The sequence below is a fragment of the Panulirus ornatus genome, chromosome 45, assembly GCF_036320965.1.
Source record: "Panulirus ornatus isolate Po-2019 chromosome 45, ASM3632096v1, whole genome shotgun sequence".
Classification (NCBI taxonomy): Eukaryota; Metazoa; Arthropoda; class Malacostraca; order Decapoda; family Palinuridae; genus Panulirus; species Panulirus ornatus.
The window spans coordinates 7,429,466-7,451,965 of NC_092268.1; the positions used below are offsets into that span (position 1 = coordinate 7,429,466).

Below are 22,500 nucleotides of genomic sequence, written 5' to 3' on the forward strand. Positions count from 1 at the left end.
AGATTCGAAGAAAGTCTCTCTCTCTCTCTCTCCTCTCTCTCTCTCTCTCTCTCTCTCTATCTATCTATCTATCTATCTATCTATCTAGCTATCTATCTATCTCTCAGATTCGAAGAAAGTCTCTCTCTCTCTCTCTCTCTCTCTTCTCTCTCTCTCCTCTCTCTCTCTCTCTATCTATCTATCTATCTATCTAGCTATCTATCTATCTCTCAGATTCGAAGAAAGTCTCTCTCTCTCTCTCTCTCTCTCTCTCTCTCTCTCTCTCTCTCTCTATCTATCTATCTAGCTATCTATCTATCTCTCAGATTCGAAGAAACTCTCTCTCTCTCTCTCTCTCTCTCTCCTCTCTCTCTCTCTCTCTCTCTCTCTCTCTATCTATCTATCTATCTATCTCTCAGATTCGAAGAAAGTCTCTCTCTCTCTCTCTCTCTCTCTCTCTCTCTCTCTCTCTCTCTCTCTCTCTCTCTCTCTCTCTCTCCCCACGTCTATACCGCGTGACTGAGGAGGGGAGAGAGAGATGGGAGGGGGGCAGGGGGAAGAGGGGAGGGAAAAGAGGGAAGGGAGGGAGGGAAGGTCGTTTAAAGCCCCACCCCTCCCCTTCCCCTCACTCTTCCCCCTCCCCTCACCCTTCCCTCACCCTCCCACCTCCCCTCACCCTCCCTCTTCCCTCCCCCTCCCTCCCTCCCTCCCCTTCCCCTCACTCATCCCCCTTCCCTCCCTCCCTTCCCCTCACCCTCCCCTTTCCCTCCCTGGTCATAAGAGCGTAATGGCCATTGACCCATTTCCCAGAAGGTTACGTCTCCCTCCACGTCATCATCATAATGATGACGTGTGGGTTACGTCATCATTATTATGATCATTATGATCATAATGATGATAATGATCATTATTATGATCATCATAATGATCATTATCATCATTATGATCATAATGATCATTATGATCATAATGATCATTATGATCATAATGATGATAATGATCATTATTATGATCATCATAATGATCATTATGATCATAATGATCATTATGATGATCATAATAATGATCTTTATCATCATTATGATCATAATGATCATTATGATGATCATAATAAGATCATTATCATCTTATGATCATTGATCATTATGATCATAATATCATTATGATGATCATAATAATGATCATTATCATCATTATGATCATCATAATGATCATTATGATCATAATGATCATTATGATCATAATGATCATTATAATCATTATGATCATCATGATCATTATATAAACATCCATACACGCACATATACATATCAACATGTACCTACATATACATACCCAGACATATATACATATATACACATGTATATATTCATACTTGCTTGCCTTCATCCATTCGTGGCGCTACCCCGCCCCACAGGGCTGGCGACGAGAATGGATGAAAGCAGACAGTATGAATTATGTACATGTGTATATATGTATATATGTCTGTGTATGTATATATATGTATACGTTGAGATGTATAGGTATGTATATGTGCTGTATGTGGACGTGTATGTATATACATGTGTATGTGGGTGGGTTGGGCCATTCTTTCGTCTGTTTCCTTGCGCTACCTCGCTGACGCGGGAGACGGCGATCAGATATGGTTATTTCTCTCCCGGCAAATTATCGCCGTACATCAAAGCGGCAAAATAATCCTATATGGCTGTTATGCCGTTGTAGACCCGAAGCGTCACCTTGTCAACAAACGGTGACGTCATGACGGGCCGTGACGTCACGGATGTTTCATGGGAGAAAGGGAGGGGGTGCGTGTGAGTGATGGGGAAGGGGGGGAAGGGGGTTAAGGAGCGCGATAGATAGAGATAGATAGGTAATTAGATGGACTAATGTATAGATAGATAGATAAGGAAACAGATAGATAGATAAAAAAAAAAAACTACCCACATATTGTCTTGCTCACCAAGATGGCAACATTCATCGCTAAATATCAAATGACAACATTTATCACTCCGGTAATCCTTTTTTTTCCTTTTGATCATTTTTAATCAGTTTATTAATCCACCATAAAACGAAAACATACCATAGTTAATCACTACATTGATTAATTAGAATAAATACAGTCGTATTTAACGAGTAATTCAAATACAATGATATATTCTAAAATACAACGATTAATTTATTTAATGTCAAAAATGATTAATATTTGGATCCCTATTCATCGAAATTGATCAATACATCACTTCGCTAAGGAGGGGGAAAAAAAAAACAAGTACGATAGCATACTTAAAGGGAAATAATTACCATATTCAATCATAGGGGAACAAAAGGTGGGTCAGGGGGAGAGAAAAAGAAAACGGAAAGTCTGCTCTTTTCCCATCACAACAAATGATAATACACAGATCAGCGCTGGGCCGCTGGCTGATGGCGCTACCATGACAACGGGGGAGAGAGAGAGAGAGAGAGAGAGAGAGAGACAGAGAGAGACAGAGAGAGACAGAGAGAGAGAGAGAGAGAGAGAGACAGAGAGAGAGACAGAGAGAGAGACAGAGAGAGAGAGAGAGGCTACAGGGTAGTGTGTGTGTGTGTGTGTGTGTCAATACACATCTATCAACACAAACATGTATTGTGGTGTGACACACACACACGCACACACACTCACACACACACATTGAAGGTTTTAAAGTATATATTCCAATAGGATTTATGTTTTCCACAATATTATTCAATTTATATATATACATACATACATATATATATATATATATATATAATATATATATATATATAATATATATATATATATATATATATTATTTTTTTTTTATTATACTTTGTCGCTGTCTCCCGCGTTTGCGAGGTAGCGCAAGGAAACAGACGAAAGAAAAGGCCCAACCCCCCCCCCATACACATGTATATACATACGTCCACACACGCAAATATACATACCTACACAGCTTGCCATGGTTTACCCAGACGATTCACATGCCTTGATTCAATCCACTGACAGCACGTCAACCCGGTATACCACATCGCTCCAATTCACTCTATTCCTTGCCCTCCTTTCACCCTCCTGCATGTTCAGGCCCCGATCACACAAAATCTTTTTCACTCCATCTTTCCACCTCCAATTTGGTCTCCCTTTCTCCTCGTTCCCTCCACCTCCGACACATAATATCCTCTTGGTCAATCTTTCCTCACTCATTCTCTCCATGTGCCCAAACCACTTCAAAACACCCTCTTCTTCTCTCTCAACCACGCTCTTTTATTTCCACACATCTCTCTTACCCTTACGTTACTCACTCGATCAAACCACCTCACACCACACATTGTCCTCAAACATCTCATTTCCAGCACATCCATCCTCCTGCGCACAACTCTATCCATAGCCCACGCCTCGCAACCATACAACATTGTTGGAACACTATTCCTTCAAACATACACATTTTTGCTTTCCGAGATAATGTTCTCGACTTCCACACATTCTTCAAGGCCCCCAGAATTTTCGCCCCCTCCCCCACCCTATGATCCACTTCCGCTTCCATGGTTCCATCCGCTGCCAGATCCACTCCCAGATATCTAAAACACTTCACTTCCTCCAGTTTTTCTCCATTCAAACTCACCTCCCAATTGACTTGACCCTCAACCCTACTGTACCTAATAACCTTGCTCTTATTCACATTTACTCTTAACTTTCTTCTTCCACACACTTTACCAAACTCAGTCACCAGCTTCTGCAGTTTCTCACATGAATCAGCCACCAGCGCTGTATCATCAGCGAACAACAACTGACTCACTTCCCAAGCTCTCTCATCCCCAACAGACTTCATCCTTGCCCCTCTTTCCAAAACTCTTGCATTCACCTCCCTAACAACCCCATCCATAAACAAATTAAACAACCATGGAGACATCACACACCCCTGCCGCAAACCTACATTCACTGAGAACCAATCACTTTCCTCTCTTCCTACACGTACACATGCCTTACATCCTCGATAAAAACTTTTCACTGCTTCTAACAAATTTCCTCCCACACCATATATTCTTAATACCTTCCACAGAGCATCTCTATCAACTCTATCATATGCCTTCTCCAGATCCATAAATGCTACATACAAATCCATTTGCTTTTCTAAGTATTTCTCACATACATTCTTCAAAGCAAACACCTGATCCACACATCCTCTACCACTTCTGAAACTACACTGCTCTTCCCCAATCTGATGCTCTGTACATGCCTTCACCCTCTCAATCAATACCCTCCCATATAATTTACCAGGAATACTCAACAAACTTATACCTCTGTAATTTGAGCACTCACTCTTATCCCCTTTGCCTTTGTACAATGGCACTATGCACGCATTCCGCCAATCCTCAGGCACCTCACCATGAGTCATACATACATTAAATAACCTTACCAACCAGTCAACAATACAGTCACCCCCTTTTTTAATAAATTCCACTGCAATACCATCCAAACCTGCTGCCTTGCCGGCTTTCATCTTCCGCAAAGCTTTTACTACCTCTTCTCTGTTTACCAACTCATTTTCCCTAACCCTCGCACTTTGCACACCACCTCGACCAAAAAACCCTATATCTGCCACTCTATCATCAAACACATTCAACAAACCTTCAAAATACTCACTCCATCTCCTTCTCACATCACCATATATATATATATATATATATATATATATATATATATTATATATATATATATATATATATATATATATATATATACTAAGTTACATAGACCAATATACATCACATTGCCAAAACTATAACATATATTCTCTAATAATAATAACAATAATAATAATAATGATAATAATGATAATTATAGAAATAAAAATTATATCTGAAAAAAATTATCTTACAAAATAAAACATTTCTCAAGTCACGTCCGGTAACATTAATATTATATAGTTTACAGTAAAGTAACGCGTTACCTGCATAGAAAATGGGGTCAAGGAAGAGCCCGTGTTATATCAAAATGAACAACAGAATATGTGATGAAGGGGAAGAAAAAAAAATCATCCTACAGAAAAATACAGAAATTCAAATCAAAATGGAAAATTGATCTCAATCTAAAATGGAAAACCAATTCTAGTTTAAAATGGAAAATTAAATTGAATTTACAGTGGAAAATTAATTTTAATCTAAAATGGAAAATTAAGTTTAGTTTAAAATGGAGATTTATTTTCAATTTAAAATGAAAAACCAATTTTGATTTAAAATGAAAAATTAATTTCATTTCAAAATGGAAAATTGATTTGAATTCAAAATGGAAAATTTATTTTTAATATGAAATGGGGGATTAATTTGAGTTTAAACTGGAAAATCAATTTTAATTCAAATGGAAAAGTTGATTCTAATCTAGAATGGAAAATTGATTTCTATCTTTAATTTTAATATGGAAAATCCATTTTAATCTAAAATGGAAAATGAATTCTATTTCAAAACGAAAAATGAATTCTAACTGAACTACATCATTGATAAAAATCATATCTGTAGGAATGATTGGCAAAGAAAATGGGATGTAGGAAGTCCATCTATGTCCAAGGGGTCGTACCGTCGTGCTCAAGGGGCCTACTTTACCAGCACTTAGAAAACAGCCTACTTTATCAGTACTTACACAGCCCACTTATGAAATAAGGGTGGGAAGGGGGAGAAGGAGGAGGGAGGAGGGAGGAGACTTCCTCCTCCTCCTCCTCCACCCAGGGCCCGCGCGGCTATATAAGGCCTGGAGCGTCCGGCCCAGAGCGTCAGTCCAGCTCGGGCAGTCAAACAGGCCGGACCACGCTCGTCCTCCCATTCCATTTCCAACGTCGGAATTTGGCCCCTAAAACCACCCACCGCTTGCGTAAAAGCCCAGTGTAGTGATTAATCTAAGTGTCTACTATATACTTAAACACTTATACGTGACTTAAGTGGGGGATATAGGGGTGAGAAAGGGAGAAATATCATCCCGAAGTGGTTTAAGCAGCGAATCTCGTTTCCAAGCACAGGAAAAAAGGAGAAAAATCTCGCCTCTATTTTTGAGAGGAAGTCTTGATCCTGAGCGTCAGCTGGAGGCTTCACCAGGGTTTTCGAGAAGTGAAAACCCTCCGGGGTTTCTAGGAGAAACCGAAACCCCCCTGAGGCCAGGGAGGGGTGGTTGTTCTTCCCCCACGCGCCTAGAACACCGGAGAACAACGACGGGTGAACGAGAGAACAACAGAAAACGTAAATCAAGCGCGTTTTTTGGCGTTCGAAACCAATTTACTTCTATTCCCCCGCCCGCCCCCCCTCTTCCTTCAAAATGAACCTTAGTCGATTTAGAGAACATTAGAACCGAACGTTCTTAAAAAGAAAACCACGCCCCCGGTGAGGAGAAAAGACTTGGGGGAGGAAAGGGACGACACTCATCCAAGCCAGCTGCAATAGGGGGTGTCAGGGGGCGAAAAGACTTGGGACACTCATCCAAGCCAGGTGCAATAGGGGTGTCAGGGGGAGAAAAGACTTGAGGGGGAGACACTCATACAAGCCAGCTGCATAGGGGGTGTCAGGGGGTGGTGGACACTCATCCAAGCCAGCTGCAATAGGGGGTGTCAGGGGGCGAAAAGACTTGGGACACTCATCCAAGCCAGCTGCATAGGGGGTGTCAGGGGGTGAAAAGACTGGGGAGGACACTCATCCAAGCCAGCTGCAATAAGGGGTGTCAGGGGGTGGTGGACACTCATCCAAGCCAGCTGCAATAGGGGGTGTCAGGGGGCGAAAAGACTTGAGGGGGAGACACTCATCCAAGCCAGCTGCAATAGGGGGTGTCAGGGGGTGAAAAGACTTGGGAGGACACTCATCCACGCCAGCTGCATAGGGGGTGTCAGGGGGTGAAAAGACTGGGGACGACACTCATCCAAGCCAGCTGCAATAGGGGGTGTCAGGGGGTGGTGGACACTCATCCAAGCCAGCTGCAATAGGGGGTGTCAGGGGGAGAAAAGACTTGGGGGGACACTCATCCAAGCCAGCTGCAATAGGGGGTGTCAGGGGGTGAGGAAGAAGAAGTGCGTGTGTTTGGAAAATATGAAGGAGAACAAGTTAGTCATCTTGGGCGCGGGCGGTGTGGGCAAGACATCTTTGGTACTCCAGTTTCTCCAAGGCTTCTTCTCGCCTACGTACAAGCCTACGGTGGAAGATTGCTACAGTCATACACTACAGCTGCCCAGTGAGTTAATTGGCCCCCTCCTTGTTCGACACCCCCAACGATCGTTGGGTAGTTTGTGTGGGGGGGGGTGTGGGGTTAGTAGTTGTGGGTAGTTAATGGGTTTTCTGTAATGACTGTACGGGTAAAGGGATTGTACACTGTTAGGTTAAGGGGTTTTGTGTACTTACTGTACGGGGGAAGGGGATGTACAGTGGTTGGGGCCCCCCCCCATCTCTTGTACTGTACGGGGAAGGGGGTTTGTACACTGGTGGGGCCCCCCCATCTCTTGTACTGTACGGGGAAGGGGGTTTGTACACTGGTTGGGGCCCCCCCATCTCTTGTACTGTACGGGGAAGGGGGTTTGTACACTGGTTGGGGCCCCCATCTCTTGTACTGTACGGGGAAGGGGGTTTGTACACTGGTTGGGGCCCCATCTCGTACTGTACGGGGGTGGGGGTTACGGGGAAGGGGGTTGTAAAATGGTTGGGGGCCCCCCATCTCTTGTACTGTACGGGGAAGGGGGTTGTACACTGGTGGGGGCCCCCATCTCTTGTACTGTACGGGGAAGGGGGTTGTACACTGGTGGGGCCCCCCATCTCTTGTACTGTACGGGGAAGGGGGTTGTACACTGGTGGGGCCCCCCATCTCTTGTACTGTACGGGGGAAGGGGGTTGTACACTGGTTGGGGGCCCCCCATCTCTTGTACTGTACGGGGAAGGGGGGTTGTACACTGGTTGGGGCCCCCCATCTCTTGTACTGTACGGGGGAAGGGGATGTACACTGGTGGGGGCCCCCATCTCTTGTACTGTACGGGGGAAGGGGGTTGTACACTGGTGGGGGCCCCCCATCTCTTGTACTGTACGGGGAAGGGGGTTGTACACTGGTGGGGGCCCCATCTCTTGTACTGTACGGGGAGGGGGTTGTACACTGGTGGGGCCCCCATCTCTTGTACTGTACGGGGGAAGGGGGTTGTACACTGGTGGGGGCCCCATCTCTTGTACTGTACGGGGAGGGAGTTCTACACTGGTGGGGGCCCCATCTCTTGTACTGTACGGGAAGGGAGTTCTACACTGGTGGGGCCCCCATCTCTTGTACTTTCTCTGAAATCATACGACATTTATAATACCTGTATGATGTCTATTTCACACTGTAATCATCCAAAGTTCGATGTATATCAACTGAATGTTCTATTTCTCTCTTGTGTCTCCCCTGATGATGTGATTATGACACGAAAGTGCACTTGGGAACGTTTCGTGTTTCATTTTCCCCGTGGACTCATAGGAATATATATACATACACACACACAACACACACACACACACACACACACATATATATATATATATATATATATATATATATATATATATATATATATATATATATATATACAGTTCTCTGTCTCCTCTGATTGGTGGAAAACCTTGAAAGATGTGAATGTCACCACTTACTCCTCCGTTTTCTATGGCCGGTCATTTTTAAGAGCCTCTATCCTAGTCATTCCAATCTTTGTTGCCCTCCTCTGGACCTTCTCTATTAGCTCTATGAGCTTTGGACATATGGAGGATATGGACAGCATGTTGGCTCAATATCTTCCCTTTGTCTATATACTTGAAAGTCTATTCTCATATCTATCAGAATGGAACTCAGGCGATAGATAAGGGTTCATGTCAACTCCCAGCTCCCTCTCTCCCTCACACACATACATAAAGATTCCAATCCTGGTTCATTCCTTATTTCTATTCATGACATCGGCATCATCTGCAAACATATTTAGGTATGAGTTCACTCCTTCTGTCAGGGTTCGAACCCCTGCAGTACGCCAATTGCGAAACTCAAAACCAATTTGCGAAAGAGGTTCCACTTTACATACGTCCTTTGTTCCCTTTTCATAAAGATAATAATCCATTGGAGGAATCTCTTCCATATTCCTGTGTTAAGACCCAGTTTTCCTTCCAATCTAATGTGCGGTCAAGGGTCAAATGCTTTCTCACAGTCCAAATACAGAAGATCTCTTCCTTACTCCTGCCTCCAGACCCAGTTTTTCTTCCAATCTAATGTGCGGTCAAGGGTCAAATGCTTTCTGGCAGTCCAAATACAGAATATCTCTTCCTTATTCACAACTTGAGATCCAGTTTCCCTTCCGTCCTACTGTGCGGCCAAGGGTCAAATGCTTTCTGGCAGTCCAAATACAGAAGATCTCTTCCTTATTCACGACTTAAGATCTAGTTTCTCTTCCATTCTACTGTGCGGTCAAGGGTCAAATGCTGTCTCGTAGTCCAAATACAGAAGATCTCTTTCTTATTCCTGCCTCCAGACCCAGTTTTTCTTCCAATCTAATGTGCGGTCAAGGATCAAATGCTTTCTGACAGTCCAAATACAGAAGATCTCTTCCATATTCCTGCCTTAAGACCTAGTTTCCCTTCCAATCTAATGTGCGGTCAAGGGTCAAATGCTTTCTGACAGTCCAAATACAGAAGATCTCTTCCATATTCCTGCCTTAAGATCTAGTTTCTCTTCCATCCTACTGTGCGGTCAAGGGTCAAATGCTGTCTCGTAATCCAAATACAGAAGATCTCTTTCTTATTCCTGCCTCCAGACCCAGTTTTTCTTCCAATCTAATGTGCGGTCAAGGGTCAAATGCTTTCTGGCAGTCCAAATACAGAATATTTCTTCCTTATTCACAACTTGAGATCCAGTTTCTCTTCCATCCTACTGTGCGGCCAAGGGTCAAAAGCTTTCTGGCATTCCAAATGCAGAAGATCTGCAGAGCCCACTCTCGCGTGGATATCTAACATATTGGATACACATGGTCAATTTCCTGTCGACCCATATGATATTCAACTTAAGCAGCCTTTCCTTCACATCTGTCTGTGTGTCATTAACCATCTGTGTCTACTTGAACAGTACAGGGATAAGACCTTAACCCCATTTTCTTTACTTAAGTTTGGTAACCAGTTTGAGAGTAATTACGGTGTTTACAGTTCCCCAAAGACCTAAAATGACTCTTGGCAATTAAGACATACTAATTACTATCTAACATTTGCCCTAAAGAAAGAAATACAGAGAAATTACATAATACACATCATTTCTCACTGTATTTCCCCATATTTACATAATACAAGTAAAATCATTATATGAGTAATGGCTTTTTATACAGTTAAAGGTCATAAGAACATGACTTAGGGTCAAAGGTCATGCTGAGGTGACCTGAGGTCAAAGGTCACACTAACGTGACCTGGGGTCAAAGGTCATGCTAACGTGACCTGAGGTCAAAGGTCATGCTAAGGTGACCTGGGGTCAAAGGTCATGCTTACGTGACCTGAGGTCAAAGGTCATGCTTACGTGACCTGGGGTCAAAGGTCACACTATCGTGACCTGAGGTCAAAGGTCACACAAACGTGACCTCTTCTGAGTCACAGGTCACACCAACGTGACCTCTTAGCGGGTCAAAGGTCACACCAATGGCCTCTTATGGCGGTCAAAGGTCACTATTTCATCATGACACCTTACAGGGTCAGAGGTCATATTACCATGAACACTTACAGTCAGTCGTCATATGAGTGACTTAATAAGGGGGTCAAAATACATTGACCTCTGTCGGTTTGCAGCAGGGGTGTGTGATGTCTCCATGGTGGTTTAATCTGTTTATGGATGGGGTGGTTAGGGAGGTGAATGCAAGAGTTTTGGAGAGAGAGGGGCAAGTATGCAGTCTGTTGGGGATGAGAGAGCTTGGGGAAGTGAGTCAGTTGTTGTTCGCTGATGATACAGCGTTGGTGGCTGATTCATGTGAGAAACTGCAGAAGCTGGTGACTGAGTTTGGTAAAGTGTGTGAAAGAAGAAAGTTAAGAGTAAATGTGAATAAGAGCAAGGTTATTAGTTACAGTAGGGTTGAGGGTCAAGTCAATTGGGAAGTAAGTTTGAATGGAGAAAGATTGGAGTAAGTAAAGTGTTTTAGATATCTGGGAGTGGATCTGTCAGCGGATGGAAACATGGAAGCGGAAGTGAGTCATAGGGTGGGGGAGGGGGCGAAGTTTCTGGGAGCGTTAAAGAATGTGTGGAAGGCGAGAACGTTATCTCGGAAAGCAAAAATGGGTATGTTTGAAGGAATAGTGGTTCCAACAATGTTGTATGGTTGCGAGGCGTGGGCTATGGATAGAGTTGTGCGCAGGAGGATGGATGTGCTGGAAATGAGATGTTTGAGGACAATGTGTGGTGTGAGGTGGTTTGATCGAGTAAGTAACGTAAGGGTAAGAGAGATGTGTGGAAATAAAAAGAGCGTGGTTGAGAGAGCAGAAGAGGGTGTTTTGAAATGGTTTGGGCACATGGAGAGAATGAGTGAGGAAAGATTGACCAAGAGGATATATGTGTCAGAGGTGGAGGGAACGAGGAGAAGTGGGGGACCAAATTGGAGGTGGAAAGATGGAGTGAAAAAGATTTTGTGCGATCGGGTCTTGAACTTACAGGAGGGTGAAAGGCGTGCAAGGAATAGAGTGAATTGGAACGATGTGGTATACCGGGGTCGACGTGCTGTCAATGGATTGAACCAGGGCATGTGAAGCGTCTGGGGTAAACCATGGAAAATTCTGTGGGGCCTGGATGTGGAAAGGGACTGTGGTTTCGGTGCATTATACATGACAGCTAGAGACTGAGTGTGAACAAATGTGGTGGCCTTTGTTGTCTTTTCCTAGCGCTACCTCGCGCACATGCGGGGGGAGGGGGAGGACTATTCCCTGTGTGGCGGGGTGGCGACGGGAATGGATGAAGGCAGCAAGTATGAGTGTATACATGTGTATATATGTATATGTCTATGTATGTATATGTATGAATATGTGCATGTATGGGTGTTTATGTACATATATATGTGTCTATGATTGGATGGGCCATTCCTCGTCTGTTTCCTGGCGCTACCTCGCTGACGCGAGAAACACCAATTATTATTATAATAATAATAATAATAATAATAATAATAATAATAATAATAATAATAATAATAATAATAATATTTTACCATTAAACATTTTTCCCCCAAAAATGAGTGAAAACCCCCATACCTCTCTTACACACCCCATTTTCTCTCTTACACACCCCATTTTCTCTCTTACACACTCCATTTTCTCTCTTACACACTCCGTTTTCTCTCCCACACCCCATTTTCTCTCACACACCCCATGTTCTCTCTTACACACTCCATTTTCTCTCTTACACACCCCATTTTCTCTCTTATACACCCCATTTTCTGTCTTACACACCCCATTTTCTCTCTTACACACCCCATTTTCTCTCTTACACACTCCATCTTCTCTCTCACACACCCCATTTTCTCTCTAACACACCCCATCTTCTCTCTTACACACCCCATTTTCTCTCTTACACACCCCATTTTCTCTCTTACACACCCCATTTTCTTTGTTATCAGTTACCCAGAGTCTCCATTCTATCGTCTATTGCGTTTCCATTCTATCGTCTATTGAGTCTCCAATCTATCGTCTATCGAGTCTCCATTCTATCGTCTACTGAGTCTCCATTCTATCGTCTATCGAGTCTCCATTCTATCGTCTATCGAGTCTCCAATCTATCGTCTACTGAGTCTCCATTCTATCATCTATTGAGTCTCCATTCTATCGTCTATCGAGTCTCCATTCTATCGTCTATCGAGTCTCCATTCTATCGTCTATTGAGTCTCCATTCTATCGTCTACTGAGTCTCCAATCTATCGTCTATTGAGTCTTCATTCTATCGTCTATTGAGTCTCCAATCTATCGTCTACTGAGTCTCCAATCTATCGTCTATTGAGTCCCAATTCTATCGTCTACTGAGTCTCCAATCTATCGTCTATTGAGTCTCCATTCTATCGTCTATTGAGTCTCCATTCTATCGTCTATCGAGTCTCCAATCTATCGTCTATCGAGTCTCCAATCTATCGTCTATCGAGTCTCCATTCTATCGTCTATCGAGGGGGGAGACTCTCTCTCTCTCTCTCTCTCTCTCTCTCTCTCTCTCTCTCTCTCTCTCTCTCTCTCTCTCTCTACGTCATCAGTTTATATAATCATCTAAATTCGTCTTGGTCGTCCGGATTTACATATATAAACTGCATATTTTGGCAAACGCATCAGGATTTGGTGAGGAACGGGAATAGGATTCGAACCCGTCTCCTTTCATGGGAATTGGCAGTCTCCCAGTGAACCTAAACTTAAATTCTAGGTCTTATGATCTCTCTCTCTCTCTCTCTCTCTCTCTCTCTCTATCTCTATCTATCTATCTATCTATCTATCTCTCTCTATCTCTATCTCTCTCTCTATCTATCTATCTATCTCTTTATATATATATAATATATATATATAATATATAATATATTATAATATATATATATATATATATATATTTATGTGTGTGTGTGTGTGTGTGTTTGTGTGTGTGACGGGGTGGCGACGGAATGGATGAAGGCAGCAAGTATGAATATGTACATGGGTATATATGTCTGTGTATGTATATGTATGTTGAAATGTATAGGTATGTATATGTGCGTGTGCGGACGTGAATGTATATACATGTGTATGTGGGTGGGTTGGGCCATTCTTTCGTCTGTTTCCTTGCGCTACCTCGCTAACGCGGGAGACAGCGATTATGTATATAATAATGATAATATATATATATATATATAATATATATATATATTATATATATATATATATATATATATATAAGGGTCGTAAGACAAGGAGCAAATGGGAACTTCAGTGAAGGGCGTAAATGGGGAGGTGATAACAAGTAGTGGTGATGTGAGAAGGAGATGGAATGAGTATTTTGAAGGTTTGTTGAATGTGTCTGATGACAGAGTGGCAGATATAGGTGTTTTGGTCGAGGTGGTGTGCAAAGTGAGAGGTTAGGGAAAATGATTTGGTAAACAGAGAAGAGGTAGTAAAAGCTTTGCGGAAGATGAAAGCCGGGAAGGCAGCAGTTTGGATGGTATTGCAGTGGAATTTATTAAAAAAGGGGGTGACTGTATTTTTGACTGGTTGGTAAGGTTATTTAATGTATGTATGACTCATGGTGAGTGCCTGAGGATTGGCGGAATGCCTGCATAGTGCCATTGTACAAAGGCAAAGGGGATAAGAGTGAGTGCTCAAATTACAGAGGTATAAGTTTGTTGAGTATTCCTGTAAATTATATGGGAGGGTATTGATTGAGAGGGTGAAGGCATGTACAGAGCATCAGATTGGGAAGAGCAGTGTGGTTTCAGAAGTGGTAGAGGATGTGTGGATCAGGTGTTTGCTTTGAAGAATGTATGTGAGAAATACTTAGAAAAGCAAATGATTTGTATGTAGCATTTATGGATCTGGAGAAGGCATATGATAGAGTTGATAGAGATGCTCTGTGGAAGGAAATTAAGAATATATGGTGTGGGGAGGCAATTGTTAGAAGCAGTGAAAAGTTTTTATCGAGGATGTAAGGCATGTGTACGTGTAGGAAGAGAGGAAAGTGTTTGGGTTTTCTCAGTGAATGTAGGTTTGCGGCAGGGGTGTGTGATGTCTCCATGGTTGTTTTAATTTGTTTATGGATGGGGTTGTTAGGGAGGTGAATGCAAGAGTCCTGGAAAGAGGGGCAAGTATGAAGTCTGTTGGGGATGAGAGAGCCTGGGAAGTGATCAGTGTTGTTCGCTGATGATACAGCGCTGGTGGCTGATTCATGTGAGAAACTGCAGAAGCTGGTGACTGAGTTTGGTAAAGTGTGGGGAAGAAGAAAGTTAAGAGTAAAATGTGAATAAGAGCAAGGTTATTAGGTACAGTAGGGTTGAGGGTCAAGTCAATTGGGAGGTAAGTTTTGAATGGAGAAAAACTGAGGAAGTGAAGTGTTTTAGATATCTGGGAGTGGATCTGGCAGCGGATGGAACCATGGAAGCGGAAGTGGATCATGGGGTGGGGAGGGGGCGAAAATTTTGGAGCCTTGAAAAATTGTGGAAGTCGAGAACATTATCTCGAAAGCAAAAATGGGTATGTTTGAAGGAATAGTGGTTTCCAACAATGTTGTATGGTTGCGAGGCGTGGGCTATGGATAGAGTTGTGCGCAGGAGGATGGATGTGCTGGAAATGAGATGTTTGGGGACAATGTGTGGTGTGAGGTGGTTTGATCGAGTAAGTAACGTAAGGGTAAGAGAGATGTGTGGAAATAAAAAGAGCGTGGTTGAGAGAGCAGAAGAGGGTGTTTGAAATGGTTTGGGCACATGGAGAGAATGAGTGAGGAAAGATTGACCAAGAGGATATATGTGTCGGAGGTGGAGGAACGAGGAGAAGAGGGAGACCAAATTGGAGGTGGAAAGATGGAGTGAAAAAGATTTTGTGTGATGGGGGCCTGAACATGCAGGAGGTGTAAGGAGGGCAAGGAATAGAGTAAATTTGGGAGCGATGTGGTATACAGGGGTTGACGTGCTGTCAGTGGAGTGAATCAAGGCATGTGAGGCGTCTGGGGTGGACCATGGAAAGCTGTGTAGGTATGTATACACGTGTGTGGACATGTGTATGTACATGTGTATGGGGGGGGGGGTTGGGCCATTTCTTTCGTCTGTTTCCTTGCGCTACCTCGCAAAACGCGGGAGACAGCGACAAAGTATAAAAAAAAAAAAAAAAAAAAAAAAAAAAAATATATATATATATATAATATATATGGCGAGAATCATCTTCATGTTTCGTCTAAAGAAAACGGGAGACCGGGTGAACGAACATTTTGAGATAAAAATCAATAACTCTATGAGGAAAAAAAATAATTTTCTTATTTTAGACTAAAAACTTTGGACTTCGATGAGGCAGCTACACAAAGTGCCAAAGTATTCAACCCAAGTCTGATTCCAAACACCACTTTAGGGCATCATCTTCAAACTTCCGTGGAAAAAATTTTCAAGTACGCTCAATATTTTTGGAACGCTATAGACTTAAACTCCCAAACTATAGGCGTAAATCTTCAACCAAAGTCATAAACAAGTAAATATTCAATATGGACCACATTCACCACACAAAATAAATTTGAGAGAGATTATTAAAAATAAAAAGGGAGGGGGTGGAACATATCATTGGTGTTGGAGTTTGGAAGTGTTTGAAGTGGTTCACCCACTCCCTAAGCTGCCAGGGTCTGGGGTTATTAATTTTTTTTTACGTGGTTTTATTTTATTTCTTTTTTTTTTTTTTTGGGGGGGGGGGAGATGAGACGCCGCTCCTCTGGTACAAGAGAATTTCCTGTTCAAATTATTTCCAAAGTGCGAGGGAGATTGGAGAGAGAAGAGAGAGAGAGAGAGAGAGAGAGAGAGAGAGAGAGAGAGAGAGAGAGAGAGAGAGATTTGACGTGGGAGTTTAAATGAGGGAGGTTTCGGAGCCTGGTTTGCATATTTTCTCTCTTCTCTCTCTCATCTCTCAAATTTTCCTCTCCTCTCTCACTCGTTCTCTCACCTCTCTTCATCTCCTCTCTCTCTCTCTCTCTCTCCTCCCTCCTCCTCCTCCTCCTCCTCCCACCTCCTCCTTCTTCTCTCTCTCTCTCTCTCTCTCGCTCTCTCTCTCTCTCCATCTCCTCTCTTCTCTCTCTCCTTCCTCTTCTTCTTCTTTCTTCTCTCTCTCTCTCCTCTCTCTTCTCTCTCTCTCTCTCTCTCTCTCTCATCTAACCGTTCTGTTCTGTTCTCTAAGATGTTCTTCATCGCCCATTCTCTCGTTGTGAAGAACTGATCCTTTTTTTGTGTGTGTTCTCCTTCAAGAACTTCAAGTTGTTCACTTGTTCAGTTCTAAGTTACTGGCCACGTTTTATATACATATACATGCAGGAGGGTGCAAGGCGTGCAAGGAATAGAGTCAATTGGAACGATGTGGTATACCGGGATCGACGTGCTGTCAATGGATTGAACCATGAACATGCAGGAGGGTGAAAGGCATGCAAGGAATAGAGTGAATTAGAACGATGTGGTATACCGGGGTCGACGTGCTGTCAATGGATTGAACCAGGGCATGTGAAGCGTCTGGGGTAAACCATGGAAAGTTGTGTGGGGCCTGGATGTGGAAAGGGAGCTGTGGTTTCGGTGCATTATGACATGACAGCTAGAGACTGAGTGTGAGCGAATGTGGCCTTTGTTGTCTTTTCCTAGCGCTACCTCGCGCACATGCTAGGGGAGGGAGGGGGTCGTTATTTCATGTGTGGCGGGGTGGCGACGGGAATGGATGAAGACAGCAAATATGGAAATGTGCATGTGTATATATCTATATGTCTGTATATGTATATGTATGTATACGTTGAAATGTATATGTATGTATATTGCTTAATTGGTCAATTTCACCATTCCCATCAACTACCCTTCAACTACTTTTCGACCAATGAGAACGGAGCACAGGCGACCAATGAGAATCCAGCAATGCTTCCTTAGGCAGCAGGAGTGCCAACACCTACATATTCTACTTACATTCGCACAATATCTACATCTACTGCCAATATTCCCACAATATCTACATCTACTGCCAATATTCCCACAATATCTACATCTACTGCCAATATTCCCACAATATCTACATCTACCGCCAATATTCCCACAATATCTACATCTACTGCCAATATTCCCACAATATCTACATCTACTGCCAATGTTTAGCAGGTGTTTAGCGCCGGACATGTATATAGCGGCATCAGGGTGGCTAAATTTAGCGTAAAGGTGCTTGGTTTTGTCGATGAGTTGATGAATATTGTAACACTTGGTGGCGTCGCCTCGTCGTTTGCAACGCTGTCCCGGGGACACACACACACACACACACACACACACACACTCTCTCTCTCTCTCTCTCTCTCTCTCTCTCTCTCTCTCTCTCTCTCTCTCTCTCTCTCTCTCTCTCTCCTATAGCAGCACCATGAGACACATGCATCCACACACACATACACACACACACACACACACTCTCTCTCTCTCTCTCTCTCTCTCTCTCTCTCTCTCTCTCTCTCTCTCTCTCTCTCTCTCTCCTATAGCAGCACCATGAGACTTATGAAACCACACACACACACACACACACACACACACACACACACCTCACATTCTCTCTCTCTCTCTCTCTCTCTCTCTCTCTCTCTCATCTGTCTTCACAATACCCCCCTCCTCTCTCTCTCTCTCTCATCTCATCTCTCTCTCTCTCTCTCTCTCTCTCTCTCCTCCCTATAGCAGCACCATGAGACACATGCATCCACACACACATACACACACACACACACACACACACACACACGTCTCTCTCTCTCCTCTCTCTCTCTCTCTCTCTCTCTCTCTCTCTCTCTCTCTCTCCTCTCTCTCTCTCTCTCCTATAGCAGCACCATGAGACACATGCATCCACACACACATACACACACACACATACACACACACACACACACCCTCCTCACTCTCTCTCTCTCTCTCCTCTAAAATCCCATACCACCCCCATCTCTCCTCTCTCCCTCCCGTCGGTCAGTACTGCCAGGTCAATACACCAGCTCCCTCCTCCTCCCACGCTCAGTGTGTGTTCACCATGCCAAAGACGTCCCCCCCCCCCCACATACCTGACTCATGACTCACACCCCTGACTGACTCATGAGTCACCCCCGACTGACTTATGAGTCTGACCGACTCACAGTCTCCTTGACTGGCTCACAGTCTCCTTGACTGGCTCACAGTCTCCTTGACTGATTCATAGTCTCTCTGACTGACTCACAGTCTTCTTGACTGACTCACAGCTTCCTTGACTGACTTAAAAGAGCCTCTAATTGACTCACAGTCTCCTTGACTGACTCACAGTCTCCTTGACTGACTCAACAGAGCCTCTGCCTGACTCACAGTCTCCTTGACTGACTCAATAGTACCTCTGACTGACTCACAGTCTCCTTGACTGACTCAACAGAGCCTCTGACTGACTCACAGTCTCCTTGACTGACTCACAGTCTCCTTGACTGACTCACAGTCTCCTTGACTGACTCAACAGAGCCTCTGACTGACTCACAGTCTCCTTGACTGACTCACAGTCTCCTTGACTGACTCAACAGAGCCTCTGACTGACTCACAGTCTCCTTGACTGACTCACAGTCTCCTTGACTGACTCAACAGAGCCTCTAACTGACTCACAGTCTCCTTGACTGACTCAATAGTACCTCTGACTGACTCACAGTCTCCTTGACTGACTCAGAGTCTCCTTGACTGACTTACAGTCCCCTTGACTGACTCACAGTCCCCTTGACTGACTCACAGTCTCCTTGACTGACTCAACAGAGCTTCTAACTGACTCACAGCCTCCTTGACTGACTCAACAGAGCTTCTAACTGACTCACAGCCTCCTTGACTGACTCACAGTCCCCTTGACTGACTCACAGTCCCCTTGACAGACTCACAGTCTCCTTGAGTGACTCACAGTCCCCTTGACTGACTCACAGTCCCCTTGACTGACTCACAGTCCCCTTGACTGACTCACAGTCCCCTTGACTGACTCACAGTCCCCTTGACTGACTCACAGTCCCCTTGACAGACTCACAGTCCCCTTGACTGACTCACAGTCCCCTTCACTGACTCACAGTCCCCTTGACTGACTCACAGTCCCCTTGACTGACTCACAGTCCCCTTGACTGACTCACAGTCCCCTTGACTGACTCACAGTCCCCTTGACTGACTCACAGTCTCCTTCACTGACTCACAGTCCCCTTCACTGACTCACAGTCCCCTTGACTGACTCACAGTCTCCTTGACTGACTCACAGTCCCCTTGACTGACTCACAGTCCCCTTCACTGACTCACAGTCCCCTTCACTGACTCACAGTCCCCTTGACAGACTCACAGTCTCCTTGACTGACTCCATCCCTTGACTACTCACGTCCCCTTGACTGACTCACAGTCCCCTTGACTGACTCACAGTCCCCTTGACTGACTCACAGTCCCCTTCACTGACTCACAGTCCCCTTGACAGACTCACAGTCCCCTTGACTGACTCACAGTCCCCTTGACTGACTCACAGTCCCCTTGACTGACTCAACAGAGCCTCTGACTGACTCAAAAGTTCCGCCGAGTGACTCACAGTCCCCTTGACTGACTCACAGTCCCCTTGACTGACTCACAGTCCCCTTCACTGACTCACAGTCCCCTTCACTGACTCACAGTCCCCTTGACAGACTCACAGTCCCCTTGACTGACTCACAGTCCCCTTGACTGACTCACAGTCCCCTTGAATGACTCACAGTCTCCTTGACTGACTCACAGTCCCCTTGACTGACTCACAGTCCCCTTGACTGACTCACAGTCCCCTTGACTGACTCAACAGAGCCTCTGACTGACTCAAAAGTTCCCCCGAGTGACTCACAGTCCCCTTGACTGACTCACAGTCTCTCTGACTGACTCACAGTCCCCTTGACTGACTCAACAGAGCCTCTGACTGACTCAAAAGTTCCCCCCTAAGTGACTCACAGCAGTTCCCATGTCCCAACCTTCATCGCACGGAGATCCCCGACTCACAGCCATTGATCACCCGAGAAAAATTGGAAACGCCCATTTTTCCTTGGCGTCAGAAAGATCCGGAAATAATTCATTTATTCTTTCATCATTCCACCTTCCCCCGCGGCCGACGGCGCCATATCTCAAGCCCTTGTTATCCCTCTTCATTTGGAATGACCCATTTCATCTTCGTTTCACTTCGCTCTACGTGATAATAGGCCATTTCGAGGCCATTTAAAGCCCGGGTAAGTTGACACAGGTGAGGGGAGATCGATGACATCATCAGAGCCGTGGCGACATCGGTCGAGACAACCAATCAATGGCGGGGGGGCGGGGGGAAATATTCATGACGTCGGCCTTCACTCCGGCCATCCACACGCAAGCACACGTGACGTCATCAGTCGTAAACGCGACACGAGCAATATAAACGACATGATCAATAACGCGGCGTCTCAACACCCCCGTCAAAAAACCACCATTCACAACCAGGTAAGCTCCTGACGTCACCGGCACCTACGACCACTCACGTTGCAAATAAACACACGAGATTCCTTTGGGGTAAGCCACCAATCAGCCGGCGATAAATGAGTGACGTGTACCCTACGTCAGAGTCTCGCTAGCCAATAAACTCGCTGGCAATTCCAAACCCCATTGTCGAAAAATTGAAAAAATTTGGAAATAAAAAAATTTTTTTTTGCTCTTGAAGTTTCTCATTACGTTCACGTTGGGCCAAGTTGTGGCTAGAGGGAAGAAAAAAACAAACAAAAATAAACGCACACACACACTCCATAAAGAACGGGGTCTAATAAATGATAATTGAATTATCATCACTATAATGATAATGATAATTAAATCATTATCATCACTATAATGAATATTGATAATAAATGATAATAATAATAATAATAATAATAATAATAATAATAATAATAATAATAATAATTATAATAATAATAATAATTATAATAATAATAATATAATAATAATAACAATAATAATGATAATAATAATAATAAAATCATTATCATCACTAAGATAATAATAATAATAATAATAATAATAATAATAATAATAATAATAATAATAATAATAATAATTATTACTATTATTATTATTATTATTATTATTATTATTATTATTATTATTATCATTATTATTATCATTATCATCATTATAAAAATAATCATTTTTCATTATTATTACTATTATTATCACCATCATCATTATGATAATAATGATAATGTTAATTATTATTATTATCATTATTATCATTATTATTATTATTATTATTATCATCATTATCATTATCATTATTATCATTTCCTTCCAATACAACAAGCTGTATAATACATCAATCAATACACAAGTGTTGTCCTTGTCACATATCAACGCTCAAAATAACAAATTTAAATAAATATGTAAAGAACATCAATAAATGAATTACATTTGAATCTGTAAAGCCGATTAAAAAAGTAAAATTTCAATTATGACTAATTCCAAATGTCATAGAATTTATCTGTTAAATATGATTAATATATAAAAAAAATTGATTAATATCAAAAATTAATTGATATAAAAAAATTGATTGATATAAAAAAATTTATTAATATAAAAAGGAATTGATTAATATAAAAATTAATTAATATAAATAAATTGATTTAATATAAAAATTGATTGATATAAAGAAATGATTAATATAAAAATGATTAATATAAAAAATGATTAATATAAAAAATTGATTAATATAAAAAATTGATTATTATAAAAAAAATTGATTAATATAGAAAAATTTATTAACATTAAAAAATTGATTAATATAAAAAATGATTATAAAAAATTGAATAATATACAAAAATTGATTAATTAAAAAACT

At 42.8% G+C, this 22,500-nt stretch overlaps 1 protein-coding gene across 2 annotated transcripts in view; it reads left to right on the forward strand.

Moving 5' to 3' along the window:
* Nucleotides 1–6,874: 6,874 nt before the first annotated feature.
* Nucleotides 6,875–22,500, forward strand: part of LOC139763018 (ras-related protein Rap-2b-like) — a 37,191-nt gene continuing 21,565 nt past the window's right edge. The window contains exon 1 of one of the 2 annotated variants that reach the window (XR_011716011.1): nt 6,875–7,183. Coding sequence is in view for 1 of the 2 variants with exons in the window: in XM_071688554.1 (XP_071544655.1) it covers nt 7,042–7,183 (142 nt within the window). In the remaining variant the exon portion in view is untranslated. The remainder of the gene's footprint in view (nt 7,184–22,500) is intronic. The other variant, XM_071688554.1, reaches the window with a different exon arrangement.